Below are 19,512 nucleotides of genomic sequence, written 5' to 3' on the forward strand. Positions count from 1 at the left end.
AAACCGCAAACAAAACAAGCTGGATTAATGGCTCTCGCGTTGGCAAATTTTTGAGGTCGGTAAAAGTTGATTGTGGTCGAAATTGGAAAAAAACGTTCCCTGTTGACGCAAATAACACGGGGATACTTGATAGGACCAGTTTTGGGTGGTTTGCTAAACAGGCGCACTGTTTTCTGATTGGTTTGAAGTCGATTTAAATTCTATAAGCCCCACCCATTGTTTTTATATATAGGTGAAGTAGAATGTGAAGTTTCCACTAAACACTCAAGACATTCACAGGGTTCACGAGGTGAAATGGTTGTTCTGGTCAAACCAAGTCCTCAGTTGGGCAGCAAAGCGATGGATGGAAATCAGCACAAAGTTGAGGCCAATGTTCTGCTGCTTGGAGCAGAAAATGTTGGGAAGTCAGGTGAGCACAAAACTGAACTTGACTTTGAATGCAGAGAATTCTGTCATGTTTATATGGTCTATTTGTTAAGCTTCCAAATAATAATATATTATATTTATTTGTTTGCAGCCCTCACTGTGAGATTTCTCACCAGAAGGTTCATCGGAGAATATGGGGATATCGGTACGTCAAATGAGATTTACTATAATATCATTCATAATAACATGTTTATGAACGAGGAGTATTTATTAATTTCTCTATGCTCTCTTTCAGAATCAATATACAGTCATATTGACAAAACAGATGGGCGAGAGATAGCCTTAAACATTTGGGACTCACTGTATCCACAGGTATGACCTGTATTTTGTTTTAAATATTTGTGCTTCAATAGTTAGAATGTATGAAGAGGTCAAATTGTGTTTTAATGTCAATTAAGTTTTAATTTTGTCAGTAATAATATTTTTTTAGTTTGACTCATCCTGGATTAGGATGAGTCAATTTGTTTTATACTGTTAATAAGATTTGGAAAGATTTTTAATTAGTTTAGTCCAAATTTAGTTTTAGTGTTACCATAAAAAGATAACTCTTTTTAGATATTTAGTTTTTATATTATATATTCACCATGGAAAAGCCTAAAAAGTTAAAAAACTTATAAAAATATGGTAAGTGTGAGTATTTGAAGTTCAATTTTATTTGTCGCAAATTGGTGGGCTCTTTATTATCATTTATATCTTTATAAAAAATTATATTAATATTATTAAAAAACTATTTTATATAAAAATAATATGTACTTATATAAAATCAGAAATTATACAAACAATATCAATAAAAAACCCAACTGATTGAATAAATATTTCTCATTAGCCAAAAGATTTTATAAGCTAAAGAAGTATACTTAAATACATGAAATTTGCTTTAATTATCATATTGAATTTTATACTTTATGTATGATTGTAAGTGGGCATGATTTAATAGCTTTTTATCATATTTAATTATGCAGAAAATGTAGATTAAAATTAATTTATACAGGTTTTTTGCATCATACTTTCCTGTTGAAGTTAATGTGATTTGACCCTCTGAATTCTGTGTCCTCCAGAGCTGTGAAACAACTGAATCCATCAGTGACAAGCAGCTGCAGTGGGCAGATGGTGTGATCCTGGTCTACAGCATCTGCGATCGCTCCAGCTTTGAGGTGGTCCGGCAACAGGTGCAGCTCATCCGGCAGACTAGGAAGCTGTCCGCATCTGCCCCGATCATCATCGTGGGGAACAAGCGAGACCTGCTGCATCAGAGAGCCGTGTCGAGCGAGGAGGGCAGACTGTTTGCCCTCTCAGCAGACTGCGGCTTCTTCGAGATCTCGGCGGCTGAAACCTACCACGATGTGCTGCTGGTTTTTCACGAAATCCTGGACCTCATCAAGGAGTCCAAAGCACTTAAAAAGGGGATGGTCAGAATCAAGGGTATAGTCAGAAGCGTGTCTGCAGTGTTTGGAAAGAAATGAGAGTGAAGAACTGTCGAAGATGATGAGCAAGATGAAGATATGAGGCCCCTGGCAGCCTAGCATCTAAATAGCTGAGAAGAGGACCCCGGCCAATGGGTTTTTGGGGCCGAAGGGGGTCACTTTTGCCTTATTAACCTTCATGGATGGTGGAAGGAAAAAGAATAAGAAGAGAGCATGTTAGAAGTTCAGAGTCCAGCTTTAAGGTGAAGAAAAGTAGATGAAGTTTGTTATAGCAAGGCGATAAAAGATGTGCTGAAGATAAGTGATCCTGGGCTTTGATATAAGTTGATCACTGGGTATGTGTATTGAAGAGATGGCCCGGATCTGTCGTAGTCCTTGTCATTTCTCACAGAATTATTCTTCAGCTCTGAACACATGATTTAGACAAATTGGAGTGAGCTTCTGCTTTGGATTACAGATGCTTGAAATGTAGAGATGGACTTTATCTTCCCTGCATTGTTACAATTCTCCGCTGACATTTAGATGTGAATTATTAAATGTGGCAATTGGGAGGAGACTGTGTAGTAAAATGTATATAGATATTTTATATGTATGTTGTAATTTCCATAACATTGTTTCCTGGCTAGTGTCTTTGAGATTGGTGGAAAGTAGTATAAATGTTAAGTCAAGTAAAGGCACGTTCACACCAAGGACGATAACTGTAAAGATAAACCACAGTTATAATGATAGCGACACACAAACAATTCAGATTTTTTTTTCCAACTGATGAAAACCATTGACAGCCAATCAGAATTAACATGACGTAAGCTTGAGCTTTTGTTTTCCTTTGGTGTGAACGACAACAAAGTTACTATTAAAGTTATTGTTATAATTCTTTCTTGGTGTGAACAGCCTTAAGAACTAAAGAGTGAGATGTTATTGACATACTATTGACCTGTATATACTTGAATATTTCACTTTTGTATATGAACACGTCATTTAGTTGAATACCTTTTTTGAGATGTTTTTTAATTCTTGTTTTCAATAAAGTGAAAAAATGTAAAAGATGCCTGGATTATTTTTTAACTATATATTTACTGTATTTTATTAAAATTAATTTAGATTGCATTTGACTGTTTATAAAAACATCTTAGTGGCCCCAAAATTTTGAACCATAGTATAGTCTCTTACTGTATGATTACCTAATTATTTAATCAAAAATAGAGTAAAAACTGTAATATAGTGAAATATTACAATTTAACCATTTTTCCACAATTCATTCTATGCTCAAACAGCACTCAAAACAACAATCAGACTTTATAAAATGTTTTATTACATTTATAGTCAATATTACGTTTGTTAAAGGAAAAACCACTACAAGATAAAGGCTGTTAGGATTTTAGCTTTAAATGTCCACCAAGTCATTTTACACCATTTAGTGACATTACATGCCTGTCTGTATAACACACTTCACTTTATGTTTCTCGCTCTATAATTATACATCCCTGATCTTAAAAAATAAAACGGCCTCATAAATAAAGTACCATTAACAGACTCTTATCCTCTCTTCTCGATTGAACATACATGACCTCGGACTGCATGTCAAACCAAATTTCAAACTGTTCATTTCCAACTGATCAGAATCCTTGTGTCCTCTTGTTTCACTCAGTGCACTGATCTAACTAGTAGTCTTTCATTGACAGTCTAAGATTAAAAACTGCTTATAATATATAAGAAGAAAGCTGAAGAATAGAAATAGTTTTATTTGTTCTAAACAAAATGCGTTACATGCTAACAATAATAATATATAGAAAAAATGGTGTTCTGTCATTTCTGCTCATTTGTTGAGTTGTTTCTTTGTCCTAACATCTAGAGGCATTCAAAAAACACCACTCACCCAAACAGCACTTCAGAGCACAAATCTATTGTGTTTTGATTTCATTCTAAGTAAAGTGCTTTATTTTTTAGCTTTTAAACCATCTGCACATACTGAATGCTAGGCTAACGATGTTATTTAATAATTAGTCACTGCACTGTCTCTACCAAGCAGACTTGTTTTTGTAAGCCTACTAGAGAAGCCACTGTATGGATTGTGGTTTGAAGGTATGTTTGCTTTACTATCCATAACAGCCTGTGAGCTGCAGCGAACTGTGTTTGAATGCTCTGATTACATTTAATTCTTATGTTTGAGAAGAGTGGATCTTAATGTTCTGTGGTTTCCACCACAGGTATGACCTGATCTTCAGATGAAGGGCCAGAGCTCAGAAACTCAAATGCCCGTTGGCTCTGTGTAACTAACTGCATAATGGGAGCCAGCAGGACCTCGGTGGTCGAGGAACGGCGGAGGATCATATCAGTGGTGGGCACAGCCAGTGTGTCAAGTTCTGGAGGGCCTGAGGGCTGGGAATCTAGCTTCAAACTGTCTTTGCGGCCATTTGCTGGGACTGGGGTGGGAGTTGGGGAGAGAGCTGGGCTTGATGGAAGCCCGCTGGCAGACCCACGACGGGAGCGGGTGTAAAGGCTTCTGCGGCGACGTGGGCGACCATCCATGGCCTTGAGGAAGAGCCTGTTTGCAGAGGCACGGCTGGAGGGACTCTCAGGAAGTTCATCTGGAATTGGATTGTTTGCAGCATCAAGATCAGCAACCTGTTTTACCTGAGAGATAAGAGGGGAACAGTTGTAACCCAAGTCTCTGATACTTTGATTATTTTGAAAATTTTATGCAGCAGTTTAATTTATACCAGGCTCATTAGGAAAATGTGGCTGTTCCGATATTTCAGCAAAATGTATATATCATTATTTCTAAATTTCTCAACACTTTAGAAGGGAAAAGTCCAGTGAGTGGCGTTTGCTAAATCCAAATTTGAATCGTTTATTTCAAACCAGTGATTCGGAGCATGTATCAAATGAAGCATGTGATTTCAGTAAACAAAGCTTTGTTAACTGTTTCATAATGTTTAGAAATTTCAATGGTTTACTGCCAGCGGTCAGTCTCTATGAACATCTATGAGCTCTATGAAAAAGACCAAGATGGCGCCGATGATGGCAGCTATTGGGGAAGTCGTGGCTCGTAATCCAAAGGTTGCGGGTTCGAGTCTCGGGCCGGCAGGGATTGTAAGTGGGGGGAGTGAATGTCCAGCGCTCTCTCCCATCCAACGTGCACACACACAGCAGTGAACACACACACACCGTGAACACACACCCGGAGCAGTGGGCAGCCATTTTATGCTGCAGCGCCCGGGGAGCAGTTGGGGGTTCGGTGCCTTGCTCAAGGGCACCTCAGTCGTGGTATTGAGGGTGGAGAGAGCGCTGGACATTCACTCCCCCCACCTACAATTCCTGCCGGCCGGAGACTCGAACCCGCAACCTTTGGATCACGAGTCCAACTCTCTAACCATTAGGCCACGACTTCCCCAAAGATATAAGATGTTCCCCTGTAACATCTTATCAGTTTCTGTGAGGATATGTGCATTCCTAACAGGACTCATCTAATCTACAACAATGACAAACCATGGTTCACTGCAAAACTCAGACAGCTCCGTCAGGCCAAAGAAGATGCTTATAGAAAGGGGGATAAAGTCTTGTACAAACAGGCCAAATACACACTGGAAAAGGAGATCAGAGCGGCAAAGAGGAATTATTCTGACAAGCTCAGGAAAAAAATATCTTCCAGTGATCCTGCTTCAGTGTGGATAGGAATGAAGAATATCACTAGTTACAAGTCACCATCCCCCAGCACTCTGGAGAATTAACAACTGGCATACGACTTGAACGAGTTCTATTGTCGTTTTGAAAGAACCCAGCTCTCCGTCCCCACCTCCCTCTGCCAGTGGATCAACAGCTTCCTGACAGACAGACAGCAGCTAGTAAAGCTTGGTAAATTCACATCCAGCACTCGTACCATCAGCACTGGAGCTCCTCAGGGCTGCGTTCTCTCCCCACTGCTCTTCTCCCTCTACACCAGCGACTGCACCTCTAAAGACCCCTCTTTCAAGCTCCTGAAGTTTGCAGACGACACCACACTGATCGGCCTCATCCAGGACGGTGACGAGTCTGCTTACAGACAGGAGGTTAAGGAGCTGGCTGCCTGGTGCAGTCTTAACAACCTGGAGTTTAACACGCTCAAAACTGTGGAGATGATAGTGGACTTCAGGAGAAACCCCCCAGCTCTCCCCCCACTCACCATCATGAACAGCACTGTGACTGCAGTGGAGTCATTCAGATTCCTGGGTACCACCATCTCCCAGGACCTGAAGTGGGATATTCACATAGACTCCATTGTCAGGAAGGCCCAGCAGAGGTTGTACTTTCTTCGCCAGCTGGGGAAGTTCAATCTGCCACAGGAGCTGCTGAAACAGTTCTACTCTGCCATCATTGAATCTATCCTCTGCACTTCTATAACTGTCTGGTTCAGCTCAGCTACTAAATCTGACCTCAGAAGACCACGGAGGGTAGTCCGGACTGCTGAGCGAAACATTGGTACAACCCTCCCCACTCTCCAAGAACTGTACTTATCCAGAGTGAGCAAAAGGGCTGGTAAAATCACTCTGGACCCCTCACACCCAGCACACTCCCTCTTTGAACTGTTACCGTCTGGTCGACGCTACAGAGCTCTGGGCACCAGAACGACCAGACACAGGAACAGGTTCTTCCCGCAGGCAATCAATCTCATGAACACTCAACAATAAACATGGAACACACAACTACAATACACTATCCATTCACCACACTCACTAATTTTATCTTTATTTTCTCATTTCTAATTTGCACATACTTGACCTGTACATACATAGTTGTCTATATTATATATTGTGTTTTTGCTGCTTTGTACATTGCCTATTTGGATATTTGTATATTATTCTTTTATTATCTGTGTCCTGTTGCTGTCTTTCTGTTGCACTGTGGAGCTTCTGTCACTACAACAAATTCCTTTTATGTGTAAACATACTTGGCCAATAAAGCTCATTCTGATTCTGATTCATATGAACTAGTGCCTACATGGATTTCCCCTTATCTTGGATCAGTTTTATAAATTTGTAGACATTTTCAAGAGTTGTTGTTAGTCTCTTATTTTAATAACACATTTGCAGTTGGTTTGTAAATGGTGTTTCTATGCATGTTTGAGTCGAGCTTTCATTACACCGTTCTGACGGGCAGGTGTCACCAGGCACCGAGTGCTTCAAAACAGTGAATCATTCTGCAAAGCAACTGGTTTAACTGATACAAAGCTTCGGAAATCTTTGCTTCTCACTAGTACTGCCTACTCTAAATGATTTTAATCTGTTCAAGCACAAGAAGACACGAAAGAGAACTCAATTTGGTACCTGTGCTGAGTTCTCTTTTGCGACATACAAGCAAACACAAAAGTCAAAAGGCCCATTTTGGCGAGTATCTTAAATAATACTTGAATGTAAACAGCTGGAAGAAAATCTGATGTCAGATCTGTACATTTGGTCTTAAAGTGACATGAGCTTAATATACCTGCTGCTATCTTGTGCCATTTATTATGGTTTATATTGAGTAAACAAAAGAAAATGAGAAAACTCACTCTGCTCAAATCTGCTCTTGACTGAATAACTCCATTACCTTTAATAAGGACTAATTCTATATTAAATTTATATTTTATATTATTTCGTCCCTAAATACTGAAAAATTTCAAGCACTGTGTATTTCATTTGTCAAAATTTTATGCAACATAAAATTGCAAAATTTTGTAAAAGCATGCAGTGACTGTAATTTTATTACTTTGTTCTTAATTGACCATTTACTTTAATGTACATATTAGTACAAGCTTATGTATTGTTCTTTTTTACTCATTGTTTTATATAATATACATAATTGACACTTTTGGAATTATATATTTTGCTTACGATACGTAAGATGTAACTGAAATAAATTCTTTGCGTACAATTTGCTGAGAAATTGTTCTTTGTTTTGTTTTAATGTTGATAATCCATTACATATTAAAATGATACGTTGTCACTGAAATGAAAATGGACTATTACCAAACATTCAGTTTTGCCACCCCCCCCCCCCCTCCCCATGCCAGACCAGAGTTTTACTCCTTTATGCTGTGTTTTTATAAATTAAAATGCATTTTGCTAATCTCCAAATATAGAACTGTTTACAGGCAAAAAGCTGAAATATTACCAATTTGGTTTGAACTTCAAACCCATTTAAACTTGGTCTGAAATTGAAGAGAAGTGATTTTAGACTACAACAGTCCTTATATGAGACTGAAGTGTAATTATATACAGTGGCCTGAACACATTATGTACCTGATCTAAAATTAGCTACTGTTCTAAAAGAAAAAAATTCAAAAAGCAAACCCATCATTCCACAAACACATTTCCCATTACTGAAAAGAAACACGGTAACATGGAGAGAAAATAAACCAGGCCATGTGATTAATGTAACACACCATGATGAAACACCGATTTGCTCATTTAGTTGCTATGGGAACATAGAGTGATATATTTAGCTTTGTTCATCCTATCAACTCTAAACAGATGTGTTTGGACAAAAAGAAAGAAGAAAATTATGTTCAGACTGAAAGAGACAATTATTTTGCCTTTGACATAACTTGATTCTAGTGTTCTTTATCACAAGAACATGTACTTGTATGTCTTGTTAAGAATATTTGTGCATTAGAACAGGTTCTAGAGTGATTGTGTGTGTGTCTGTGCACATGTTCTCACCAGATCATAGAGCGGAGTGGTGTTGATGAGCAGCTGTATGAGAATCTGTCCCAGTTCCAGTAGGTCATTCATGATAGTGGGTACCTGGGTAGGCAGAGCCAGTATCTGCTGTATAGGGGGCAAAACCTTCAGTGCCTGTACACCTGATGTGAGCTGAGCCATGAGAAGAGAACGCAGCTCCTCCACGCGATGCACCTGAGTCGTGTAAAATGACAGAAGCAGCTGCAGCAGGGACTCCACCATGGCCATCAACTGCGTTACACCCACCTGAGCGTGACAAATGACAGACAATACCCAATCAGGAAATTAGTGACATTGGTAGATTTGAAAATGACCCCATTAGACATTAAAAAGAGAATGTAACAATATGCAGAACTTTAATTAAGTCACGTTTTTATTGCTGAACCTAGTGGCCTGGAAATGGGGGCTAACAGTTTGATCAAGTGGCAGTAATGACTCTATTCACATACTCACAGGAACGTGAATGGGTTTTTTGGAGACACACTCTCTGCTCTGTGCAAATAAATCAACAAACAGCAAAAACTGCAATTGCTCTGAAAACTGGCATTGTCAGCCGCAGATGGGGTCAATTAAACCTCTCATTATCAGACTAACAAGAGACAGTACTACATACTTTTAGACATGCTATCCTAAATAATATAATCTCTCTTCTGCTCACCATATCCTGCTTTGTCCATTTTTTTTGTCTCATTTCATTTGGCCTTATTTAACTCTTCCCATGGTCAAAAACCAGATCCACTTAGTGATTTTCTATGTTAAAAAATAGAAATAAATACTTATAGTTTAGTACTTTTATGGAATCTTTTTAGTGAACTAATTTTCTTGGCCACTTTCATACACTGACTAATTTTAAAAAGGATGATTTTTCCTTAGAAGAATCAGTTGAGTAAATAATTCAATGACTCACTAATACAGATACTCACTTGTTGCCACCTATTTGCATAAAAATATCGATTTCCATCCAAAGCTGTGAATTTAACTTGTGTGCAAAATTGGATATCACATAAAACGTTTGCAAATAAAGCAGCATTTCCATCCAACGAATCAAAGAGAACAAAATCGTCACTTCCTGATAAAATGGCATTAATCACTAAGAAAAGCAGGAGAAGCCACTAAATATAATAATCTTCATATATAATAAATCACTTGCGCCTAAAAGCAAGCAGACAAAATGCAATAAATGCGGTCATTGCTTTCGTAGGTGGATGCCTGCTGTTTAGGAACGCAGTCATGTAAGAAATACTTTGATGACAGACAATTATCAACAAACTTCAAAATACGCATAAAAACGGTGATGGAAACTAATGTAACTTGCAGAAAGGGCCACTGAATAAACCAATGAACCCAATAAAACCATTTTTATTCGAACAAAAGCTTCAAATCAGTGGGTTTAATCAATACCACTAGAGAATAATTTACAATAATTTGTGCGGAAGCTGCTTGCCACATTAAAATAAATAAAGAAACAAACAAACAATTTTGCAATTTTGAAGAAGATATGACAAATAAAATACACGTAAGTTGATTGAAGAATAAAAAGATTTCTCAGCTCCAATTACTCTCCACCCTACTGCTGGGAAAGCACTAAAGGACCCTGTACAAACAACAGTCTACCTTGGCCCTTTGATCCTCAGCACACAAACTTGTCTACCCATACAAAACAGAGAGCTCTGTATGGGTAGATATGTCTGAGCCTGTCTGTCGGCAGGTCAGTTGAGATAGGGTCTATCTGGACATGAGAACAACATCTATCTATCTATCTATCTATCTATCTATCTATCTATCTATCTATCTATCTATCTATCTATCTATCTATCTATCTATCTATCTATCTATCTATCTATCTATCTATCTATCTATCTATCTATCTATCTATCTATCTATCATCTTCAGTGTCATGTGATTCTTCAGAAACTATTCTAATATGATGAGTTGGTATTCAAGAAACATGTTCTATTATTAACAATGTTGAAAACAGCTGTGCTACTTAATCATTTTGTGGAAACAGATTTACAGCATTTACTTCAAATGTAAACTTTTTGTAACAAATTCAATATAACAAATATCAATTTAAAGTCTTGCTGAATAGAAGTATTCATTTCTTAAAATTAAAAATCTTAGTGTCCTCAAATTTTAAGCTGTAGTGTATATATGTGCTGGCAAACAGTACAGTTGTCTAAGGGAAGAGGGCTTGATTCTCCTCAAAGCATATTTGTTCTCTATAACTCATTGTTTTTTATCCTGTAACTGAGTGTGTTATCTGTGTGTGTGTGTGTGGGTGGGTTTGTGGGTGTTTAAGTCACCGCAGCAACCGAACGGCACGTAGCACTAGATCCCACTGGGCTTCCAGCTCAATCATGCCCATCTTCTCTCTAAACAAGCAGCCTGACTTCTTGATTTCAGCTTTGATTTCTGAGAAACAAAATATTGCCTTCCTATTACGCAAACAGCAACGTTTCATAATTTTTATTGCCATTTTGAGTCATTAAAGGACTAATATGCTATACTATCAGATGCTAAAGTCTCTATCTAGCTTGAACATTAACTTTAATATGAAGAAGTGTACAAATGAGTGACTATGACAAAATATACTCCATTTCTAAGTGACTAGAAACGTAAATGTAAAATAATATTGTATGAATAAATTCTGTTATCAATTAGCCATGTTATCACTTTGGCATGGTACGGATTAGTGTGAAAAAGGTCATACATATTATGTTTTCAGCTCAGTAATACAGCTTGAACTTTTCTCTACCCTTCCCCATGTCCTTCTTTGCCTCAATGTGTCTCAGGGGTCTTGATTTGGAACAAGTAATTGCTGTGATTTTATTCTATGTGGGCGAGTCTGCAGACAGGAAGCCCTGAGGGTGGCAGGGCACAGTGAATGACTGCAGCATGGTACCGCAGCACGTAGACTGTCTATATTAACTTCAGGCTCAAAGAAGAGGGGATAAGCTATGGTTTGAGGAGGCACTCCTTGCCGATATCATCTTGTCAGTGTATATGTTTGAGTCACTTACTCAGACATGTCTGCATCTATATTTATTTTGTGATTTAATCTTAACATTACTGACTCGTGAATCACGTCCTCGTTATCCTGGGTCTCCTTCAGTGTTATTTTAGTATCGAGATACTGTTATAGTTTTTATTTGATAGTTTATTTAAATATTATAGTGATAGTTTTTATTATTTAATATTTTAATTTATTTAATATTTATTATTTAATTAGTTTGCATTTTTATATTTTCTGTTTTCATTTTAATTGTAATTAAAGTAATTTAGTATTTTTTCTTTCATGTTTTTCTCTCTATAAATAGTTTTATTATTATTTTATTTCAGTTTTAATTACTTTAATACATCAAGTTAAACTAAATTTTATTTTAATTCAGTTAACATTTATTTTATTTCAAATATAATTTTTTAAGTTTTAGTTGACTAATAAACCTGGGCCCTCATTTATCAACAGTGCATACTCACAAATGTGTACATGATGACTGTATAAGAACTGTTTCACGCAAAGTGTGGGATCTACCAATTTGTACTTATATGCAGGAACGTATGTAAATATAAGGACAAAATGTAGAACCTTTTCTATGCACTGTTGATAAATGAGGCCCTTGGTCTCTTTTGAAGGGCCCAAGTCTTTTTCTCTCTCTCTGCATTTTGGAAAGTCAAATAAAATAATTTATAGGCTTAGGCTATTAAAATATGAATAATGTTAAATTGGAATATAAAAACACTCAGTTTGGTTCCCCATTTATCAGGGATAATGTTTCAGGACTTGATACTTACACATGTCATGTACTTTAGTATTTGTGCCATTCTCAAAACTCACTATGACTTTATGAATATTTGGCAGAGCATTTAGTTAAGACACGGTTAAAGAGTAAGCATTTTGTTTTTGTACACAGGGCCTACAGTTTCGGCAGCTGCCCCCAGCGTCTGCAAAGCGCTGTCCAGTCTTTCTCTCAGCTTCATCAATCTGTGGTACAGCTGAAGGTACAGGCACAACAACAGGCTACGGATACGTGTCCACATTCGAGGCTCTTCTTCTTCGTCATCATCTTCATCTTCATAGCTCTGCACTCTTCTCTCCCACTCACGACCTGCAGGATGAGAAAGTGCAAAATAGTTGTGATTTCAAAACAAATTCTATGATTCAGAATTCAACTGAAAGATTCTCTGCTTAGTCTCTGATAGTAAAAAAAAGCGAATTTGATCAAATATTACGTTATTATACATTTCTTTATACCCTCTGAAAGTGAGGTGGTGCCAAACGACTAGCAAAACAGAAGAGCATTTGCGCCCCCTTGTGGTTAAGTCTTGTGTACACATTTTTTTATGGTTATTTCATGATAATTTCAGACAAAAAATGTGTCTCCCTGTCCGGTCAGAGCCTGTATGAGTCCGTGCAACAGTTTCTTACCCAGCGTGGGTGGCAGAGGTAGATAGTAGTCCACCGCCGCCTCTGACTGCGTGAGGAGCTCATCCAGACCTGCGGTGATCACTCGCCCAGGAGCCGAGTCTTGAGCTTCCGCCAGGAGGCGCCAGCTCAGCTGCATCAGGTTATCCCATCTGTCCACAGCTCTGTCCAGCTCATCATTCACTCGAGACTGCGCATCATCCAGCCTCGAGAAGAAAGCGTCCTTCAGATTAGCAACCACCTGAGGGAAAAGAGGGCAAGGAGAACATCAAGAGAGGTATGGACAGCAGCAGAAGAAACATCGAGATTTACATGTTCATTTGACCAACCAAAAAAAAAAAACTAAAAAACTAATCTTTGACTTGTCTCTCTTAAAACCCACCAAAAGTGGATTGCTAACCAGCAAAAATGATATGGTGCTGTCATGTGATGTACACTCTTAAAAATAAGGGTGCTTCACGATGCCATAGAAGAACCTTTTTGTCTAAATGGTTCCATAAAGAAGCTTTAACATCTGAAGAACCTTTCTGTTTCACAAAAGGTTCTTTGTGGTGGAAGAAGGTTCTTTAGATTATAAAAAGGTAAGGAAGACATGGTTCTTTAAAGAACCTTTGACTGAATGCTTCTTTGTGGAACCAAAAATGGTTCTTCTATGGCATCGCTTGAAGAACCTTTTGAAGCACCTTTATTTTTAAGAGTGTACAGTAGCTATAATATCACGCGACTGTATCGTCGTTGTATAGTCGACTTTAGTTTTAGTTTAGTTTATTTTGCACAAAGGTAAATATATACAATACACGATAAACAAACAAACAAAAAATATATAATACAATCCGTATACTGTGCAGGGAGAGGCAGAAAACCCAAAGGGCTTATTTAGAGCCTCCACCTAAACAATGAAATAACAAATAAACTCATGAAACTAAATGAAGCACTAGATTACAATAACAAATATATAGATACAAATTAATTACAACATATGTCGAAAAAAAAACAAAAAAACAAAACAAAAACAAAAACAGAATATACTCAAAATAAACCATCTATGGTACATAAAATACAAGATAAATTATCACAAAGCAGCATTTAAATGATCTTTTATTCTTCCTTTATAACATATTAAAGAGGAATTTTTTTTTATAAAATCATTAAAATTAATCATAATGGATAAATCATGGATAAATTATGGATAAATCATTCCATAATTTAACACCCCTAAATCTTATCAAGTATTGACCTCTACAAGTGAGAACTTTAGGAAAATTAAAACTAACAATGAACCTGTGAATTTACTTTAAAATACATTTTAAATTGCTCTGGAATGTAACCCTCACTTGAATATATCTTATACATAAAAACACATATTTGAAGAATATTAATATCATAAATGGTAAGAACCTGAAGTTTATGAAATGAAGCAGATGAAGTATATTTGTTTGATAGGGTTGCAATCCTAACAAAATGCTTCTGAAGAACAAAAATTCTTCGAAGAGTAGTAGGAAAAGTACTCGCCCAAACAATATTACAATATGAAAGATACGGATAAATTAAACTATAATAAAGCATAAGAAGACACTCTGTAGTAACAAGATGCCTAACCCGCCTTATTATACCAGTAGATTTATGTTTTTCTGCTCACGTAATCAGCTTGTTCTTTCCAACTCAAAGTCTCAAAATTTTGTAGTTGACACTTGGGGCACCTCAATAGACTCCATAATAATTTTTGATAAATCCTTTGGGTATATTTTTTTACCACTAAAAATGATAAAACTTGATTTTATTATATTTAACGATAATTTGTTTAAATTAAACCAATTTGCATAAGCAAGTAAACCATTATTTGCATTCTTAATCAATGAATTAAAATTTGAGTGAGAGAGAACTAAGTAAACATTAAACATTACTGGAGTAAGAATATTTGAAAAATTTGACAAGTCATTTATATAAATAAGAAATATTAATGGTCCAAGTATGGACCCCTGAGGAACCCCACAGAGTAGACTTGCTTTGCTAGAATAGCAACCCTTATAACAAACAAACTGTCTTCTATTAAAAATATAATTCATCAACCATTTAAAATGAAAACCATATTTATACAATTTATCCAATAAAATGTAATGATTAACTGTATAAAAAAATACTACAAGCAAATTCTTGATTTTCCAGTGCAAGGGTAACCTTGTCAATCAGGTGAAGCAAAGCCATATAAGTAGAGTGTTTTTTTCGGAATCCATATTGATGCTTATAAAGAATAGAATTTGAGTCTAAGTGAGAAAGAATCCGCTTATATACTATTTTTTCTAAATTTTTTGAGAAACATGGCAAAATAGATATAGGTCTATAGTTGTTAAAACATTGTGGATCATCTGCTTTTAACAGAGGAATAATTTTAGCTATTTTTAAATCCTCTGGTACAATGCCTGTTTTCAAAGAAAGAGAAAAAATGGCTGTAATATTGAACATTTCACCTGTTTGACAAGAAATACAGAAATATTATCATGACCAGCTGAAGATCATTTTAATTCATCAATAATTTCACTTATTTCCTGAATTTCAGGTGGCTTAAAAATAGAGATAATAGGAACGTTTCCTGATATATAGTCCAGGGGTACACCATTACCAATAGGGATATTATTAGCTAATTTATGACCAACATTAACAAAAAAATTCATTACAATTTTGAGCTATCAAATGGATCATTAAAATAATTTTTCCATCCACAAAGTCTGAAGGTAATTCCGAGTTGGTCTTTTTTCTCTTTGCAGCAACTGATTTATTACTTTCCATGTGGATTTAATATCATTTTAACATTTCTTAAATTTTTCACCAAAGTATGTCTTTTTTGCTGATCTAATAGAATGGTTATATTTATTTCTGTAAGATTTATAAACACCATAGGTGAGAGGAGTGTGATTTAAAATATATTTTCTATAGAGTTTGTTCTTTGTCTTCAACATTTTCCGTAAACTAACTGTAAACCAAGACTTATTAAGGTCTTGATTTGTAATCAATAATGTATATAAATAAATATACAATAGATGTGATTAACTTATCAAAATACAACAAATAACTAATAATAAATCTATTGAACCAAACTCTGAACACTCGCCTTCCTTTGTTTTGGTGGATTTTGGAACCTTTTGTTCAAAACAGCTTTAATCACTATATTTGAAGGGCAGCTCTAGTCTAGTTGTGTGTCACAGCAAGCCAAGATGTGTAAGGACCACTGAGAGAATCATAAAACTGACATAAACATAAACCATCAGCATCAGAATTAAAAAATTACTCATGCACACAGACAAAATGGATAAATAAATAAAATAAAAATAAAAACAATAATCTTTGATTCCTTAGATTAGCAAAGACTACTGATAAATAAGTAAAATATATTTAAAATAAAAATGTATTCTATATTTCAGCAGATGAAATTTAGCTCTGTAGCTAATTCTGGGGCAGTTTCCTGACTGTCTATTGTCCCTGTCAAATATAGCAATGAAGTAGCCTTACCTCTTAATTCACTTAATGGAATTCAAACTAAAAAGCAAGTACTTACTCTATTATTTTAAAATAGCATACTTACTATATATGCACTGAAGGTTATATTAAACAAAATAATTAAAAATTATTATTTTTCTGCACATTCAAAAATATAATAATAATGAATGAATTATTTTAGATAATTTAAATATTCCAATTAGTTATTTAAATAATTAAAAAAATAGTTCATATAATAATTGTAATTTAAATAATTTAAAACTTTATTAATTCTGTTATTTAAAATAAATTTGCTTACTTTTACCAGACAGCCAAGATATGGCAGCTGCAATACACAACTGTTGCTCAAGTTCCACTCTTTCACACACTCACCTCATCTGTGGGCTGTTGGAGAATTGGAAAAAGCTTCTCTAGTTGCTCCAAACCCACCAGTGCATAACTGTTCACTGCCTCGACTGCAAAGACAGACATACAATGAAGTCACCATTATCATGGTCACATTATTAAATCTGTTTCTTTTGTCCAAGTGTGTCCTGACTGAGCATTTGATTTCCATTGGAAATTTGAGATTTTTCCAGTTTTATTTTAGTTAATTGTTAGAGATACAGTACCATATGAGGGACTTACTTTCTGATTCTAGGTTCTGTAGCAGAGGTGCTGCTTGTTTCAAGGCTGCTGTGGATGCACTACGGACGCCCAGCTCTGCTACGCCTCCCACAAACCCGAGCAGCGGGTAACGACCTTTCACGCCCGTGTAGACTGAAGAGGCCTGCAGCAGCGCTGAGCTGATGAGTGGCAGTTTTGCCACACGCTTTAGCACATTCCCCTGCACAGGCAAGTCAGTGTCTTATTAAACATGGTAATGATGCAATAGATGAACAGTGTGAAGTTACCCTTCATCAAAGCTCACCTCACTGTTTCTTGTTCTAGACATGTCTGCTTTGCGCTCTGGAAGCAGAACATAAAACATTCAAGTATGATATAGAGTGTTTCAGTTATTCAGTCATACTTCTGACAATATCATTTAATTTCAATGTCAATACTGTTCTGTATTCAATATTTGACATGCCCATGCCAAGTCAGCTGATGTCACAAGACAACAACAGTCTATGTTAGAAATCCTTGCTGTGGAAATTTCATTAAGCGTTTAAACCATAGGCCAAAACGATCTAGCATTCAAACAGTAAAATATAGAATATGGGCAGGGAGATAGAAGTCTGTAATGAAGACTTGAAAATTACTGTGATCAAATGACGAACTTTTATTGAAAAATAATGCACAAAAGTCCAGTTTATTTTTAACTATTTTTTGAGGTATATTTGAGAAACAAACTTGCAGTGAATAATATTGCGGGTTAAAAAAGTGACAGTGGCTTAGAAGCTGTCATTTGATCACTGGTGCCCCTGAAATATTTTATTAGGTAACGGCCCATGACCTCCAACGAAAAGCAGGGAAACCATCCAAAAACAGACATCTTTAAATGTTTTTGAAGTCTCTCAAACATATCTTCAGATCAAATTGAATCTCCAGATCAAAGGGTTCTTCAGAATGTTATCTCATGGAATAAAATCCAACTGTGTCAAATCTGATCAAAGCATTCTCACAGGCCTGTTTAGAATATCAAATTTGTTGCTTTCAGATTCACTTACTGCACAGTGGGGGCACTCTTACAGATCCCAGTGGAAGTCAGTTCTGACTTCTGAGCAAGTGCTTACCTGCAAAAAAAAAATCGAAATTAATCTGAATAAAAAATAACATTAGAGATAATAATCGCGACAAAACATTGTTGTGGTTGAAATAAATAGGAAAATAACATTAAGATGAAAACCAGATGTGATACTAGACTGGTAAAGCATGTGTGAATTTGAAACAGACCACTAATCATTCTGTCAACGTCTCCAATGCTTCAGGTCTTTCATTATCTAATAAACAAGATGCATGGGTAACTGATGCTGGTTTGGGACAATAAAGGACATGTTAGGCACCTGTCTAAGCTTATTTTACAGGAAACCAAAATTTTCAATCTCTCTCAGACTCTTTGGTTGTCCGCTATAGTTGTGTGGTAATAGATTTAAAATGTTGCACAAATTTCATAATACAGAAAAAAAGTCAGTTTTATAAGACACATTGATTTACTAAGATTGTAAAACTATTTCACAACAAACCAGTTTCCAAAACTAGTTGTGTGACTACAAATTGTGCGCTTTTGGTATTATCGAGAAGATAGTAAGTGGAGTGTCAAAAACTGTCAAAGCAGCAGCAGTTCTTACCTTTGAGATGAATGAGTGAGTCCTTAAAGATGGTAAAATGTAGAAAGAAAAAAGATCTTTATTACAAACCCGCTAGATTTGCCCTTTATATTAGGTCTCAGTCCTTGTCTGCTGTGTCTGAAACGAGGGTTTTGTTGGATGGTTTTGTCATTTTTCATGGTAGATGCATGTGATGCCCCTCATTTAGGGTGCGGCCAGCCCACATACGCCGAGACGTTTTTAAACCGTTGTTTGCTAGTTTGCTGGTTTACCTAACAGTGACAAAGGCAGTCTTAGGACTGTGTGATTGGGTCTGTTTCTCACATATGGCATTTCTCACATATATACTTTGAATTAATTGCATTGCTTCAGATGAAAAATTGTTTAGGAATTGCATGGGATATCGCTTTTGAATTATCTTTATTCTTTCAAACCTGTGGAAGGACAATATATATCAATGCAGATCTTTATTGTAATCAACAGACAAGCAGAGTTACATAAACGTAAACATATATGTCTAGTCAGTTATAATATAATTGTCACAGTTCAAAAGTTGAATGGGTTGTTCAGCTCCCTTTATATTAGCATTCCTGTTCTGTTTCAGAAATTGAATGAGGAAGCATGGTCTACCAGAAGCTTGAGTTGTTGCTTTTTTCCAAGAAAATCAGTCTTTCATTGAAGATGAAGTATATTAAGGTCATCTCACGTTGCCAAGTCATAATTGAAACCCTTCACAAGACTCTTTTTGGAGTGCCATCTAGTCTCATATCAGTTTGCCTCAATTTTCAACTTAAAAA

The 19,512-nt window shown here is 36.2% G+C and overlaps 2 protein-coding genes across 2 annotated transcripts; one reads left to right on the forward strand and one right to left on the reverse strand.

Annotated features, from left to right (window-relative positions):
- The first annotated feature begins 230 nt into the window (after positions 1-230).
- LOC306886835 (ras-related and estrogen-regulated growth inhibitor-like protein) lies at positions 231-3,362 on the forward strand. Its single transcript, XM_079444165.1, has 4 exons — positions 231-409; positions 518-571; positions 662-738; positions 1,485-3,362. The coding sequence occupies exons 1-4, from the start codon at positions 295-297 to the stop codon at positions 1,887-1,889; spliced, it is 651 nt and encodes a 216-aa protein (XP_079300291.1). The 5' UTR covers positions 231-294; the 3' UTR covers positions 1,890-3,362.
- LOC306886833 (uncharacterized protein) lies at positions 3,141-18,855 on the reverse strand. The gene is made up of 9 exons (XM_079444163.1): positions 18,737-18,855; positions 18,116-18,181; positions 17,377-17,414; positions 17,094-17,292; positions 16,839-16,921; positions 12,975-13,212; positions 12,467-12,654; positions 8,528-8,794; positions 3,141-4,484 (listed from the first exon to the last, which is right to left on the reverse strand). The coding sequence occupies exons 3-9, from the start codon at positions 17,398-17,400 to the stop codon at positions 4,032-4,034; spliced, it is 1,452 nt and encodes a 483-aa protein (XP_079300289.1). The 5' UTR covers positions 17,401-17,414; positions 18,116-18,181; positions 18,737-18,855; the 3' UTR covers positions 3,141-4,031.
- Between the last annotated feature and the right edge of the window lie 657 nt (positions 18,856-19,512).

Source organism: Barbus barbus, assembly GCF_936440315.1.
Source record: "Barbus barbus genome assembly, chromosome: 21".
Taxonomy (NCBI): domain Eukaryota; kingdom Metazoa; phylum Chordata; class Actinopteri; order Cypriniformes; family Cyprinidae; genus Barbus; species Barbus barbus.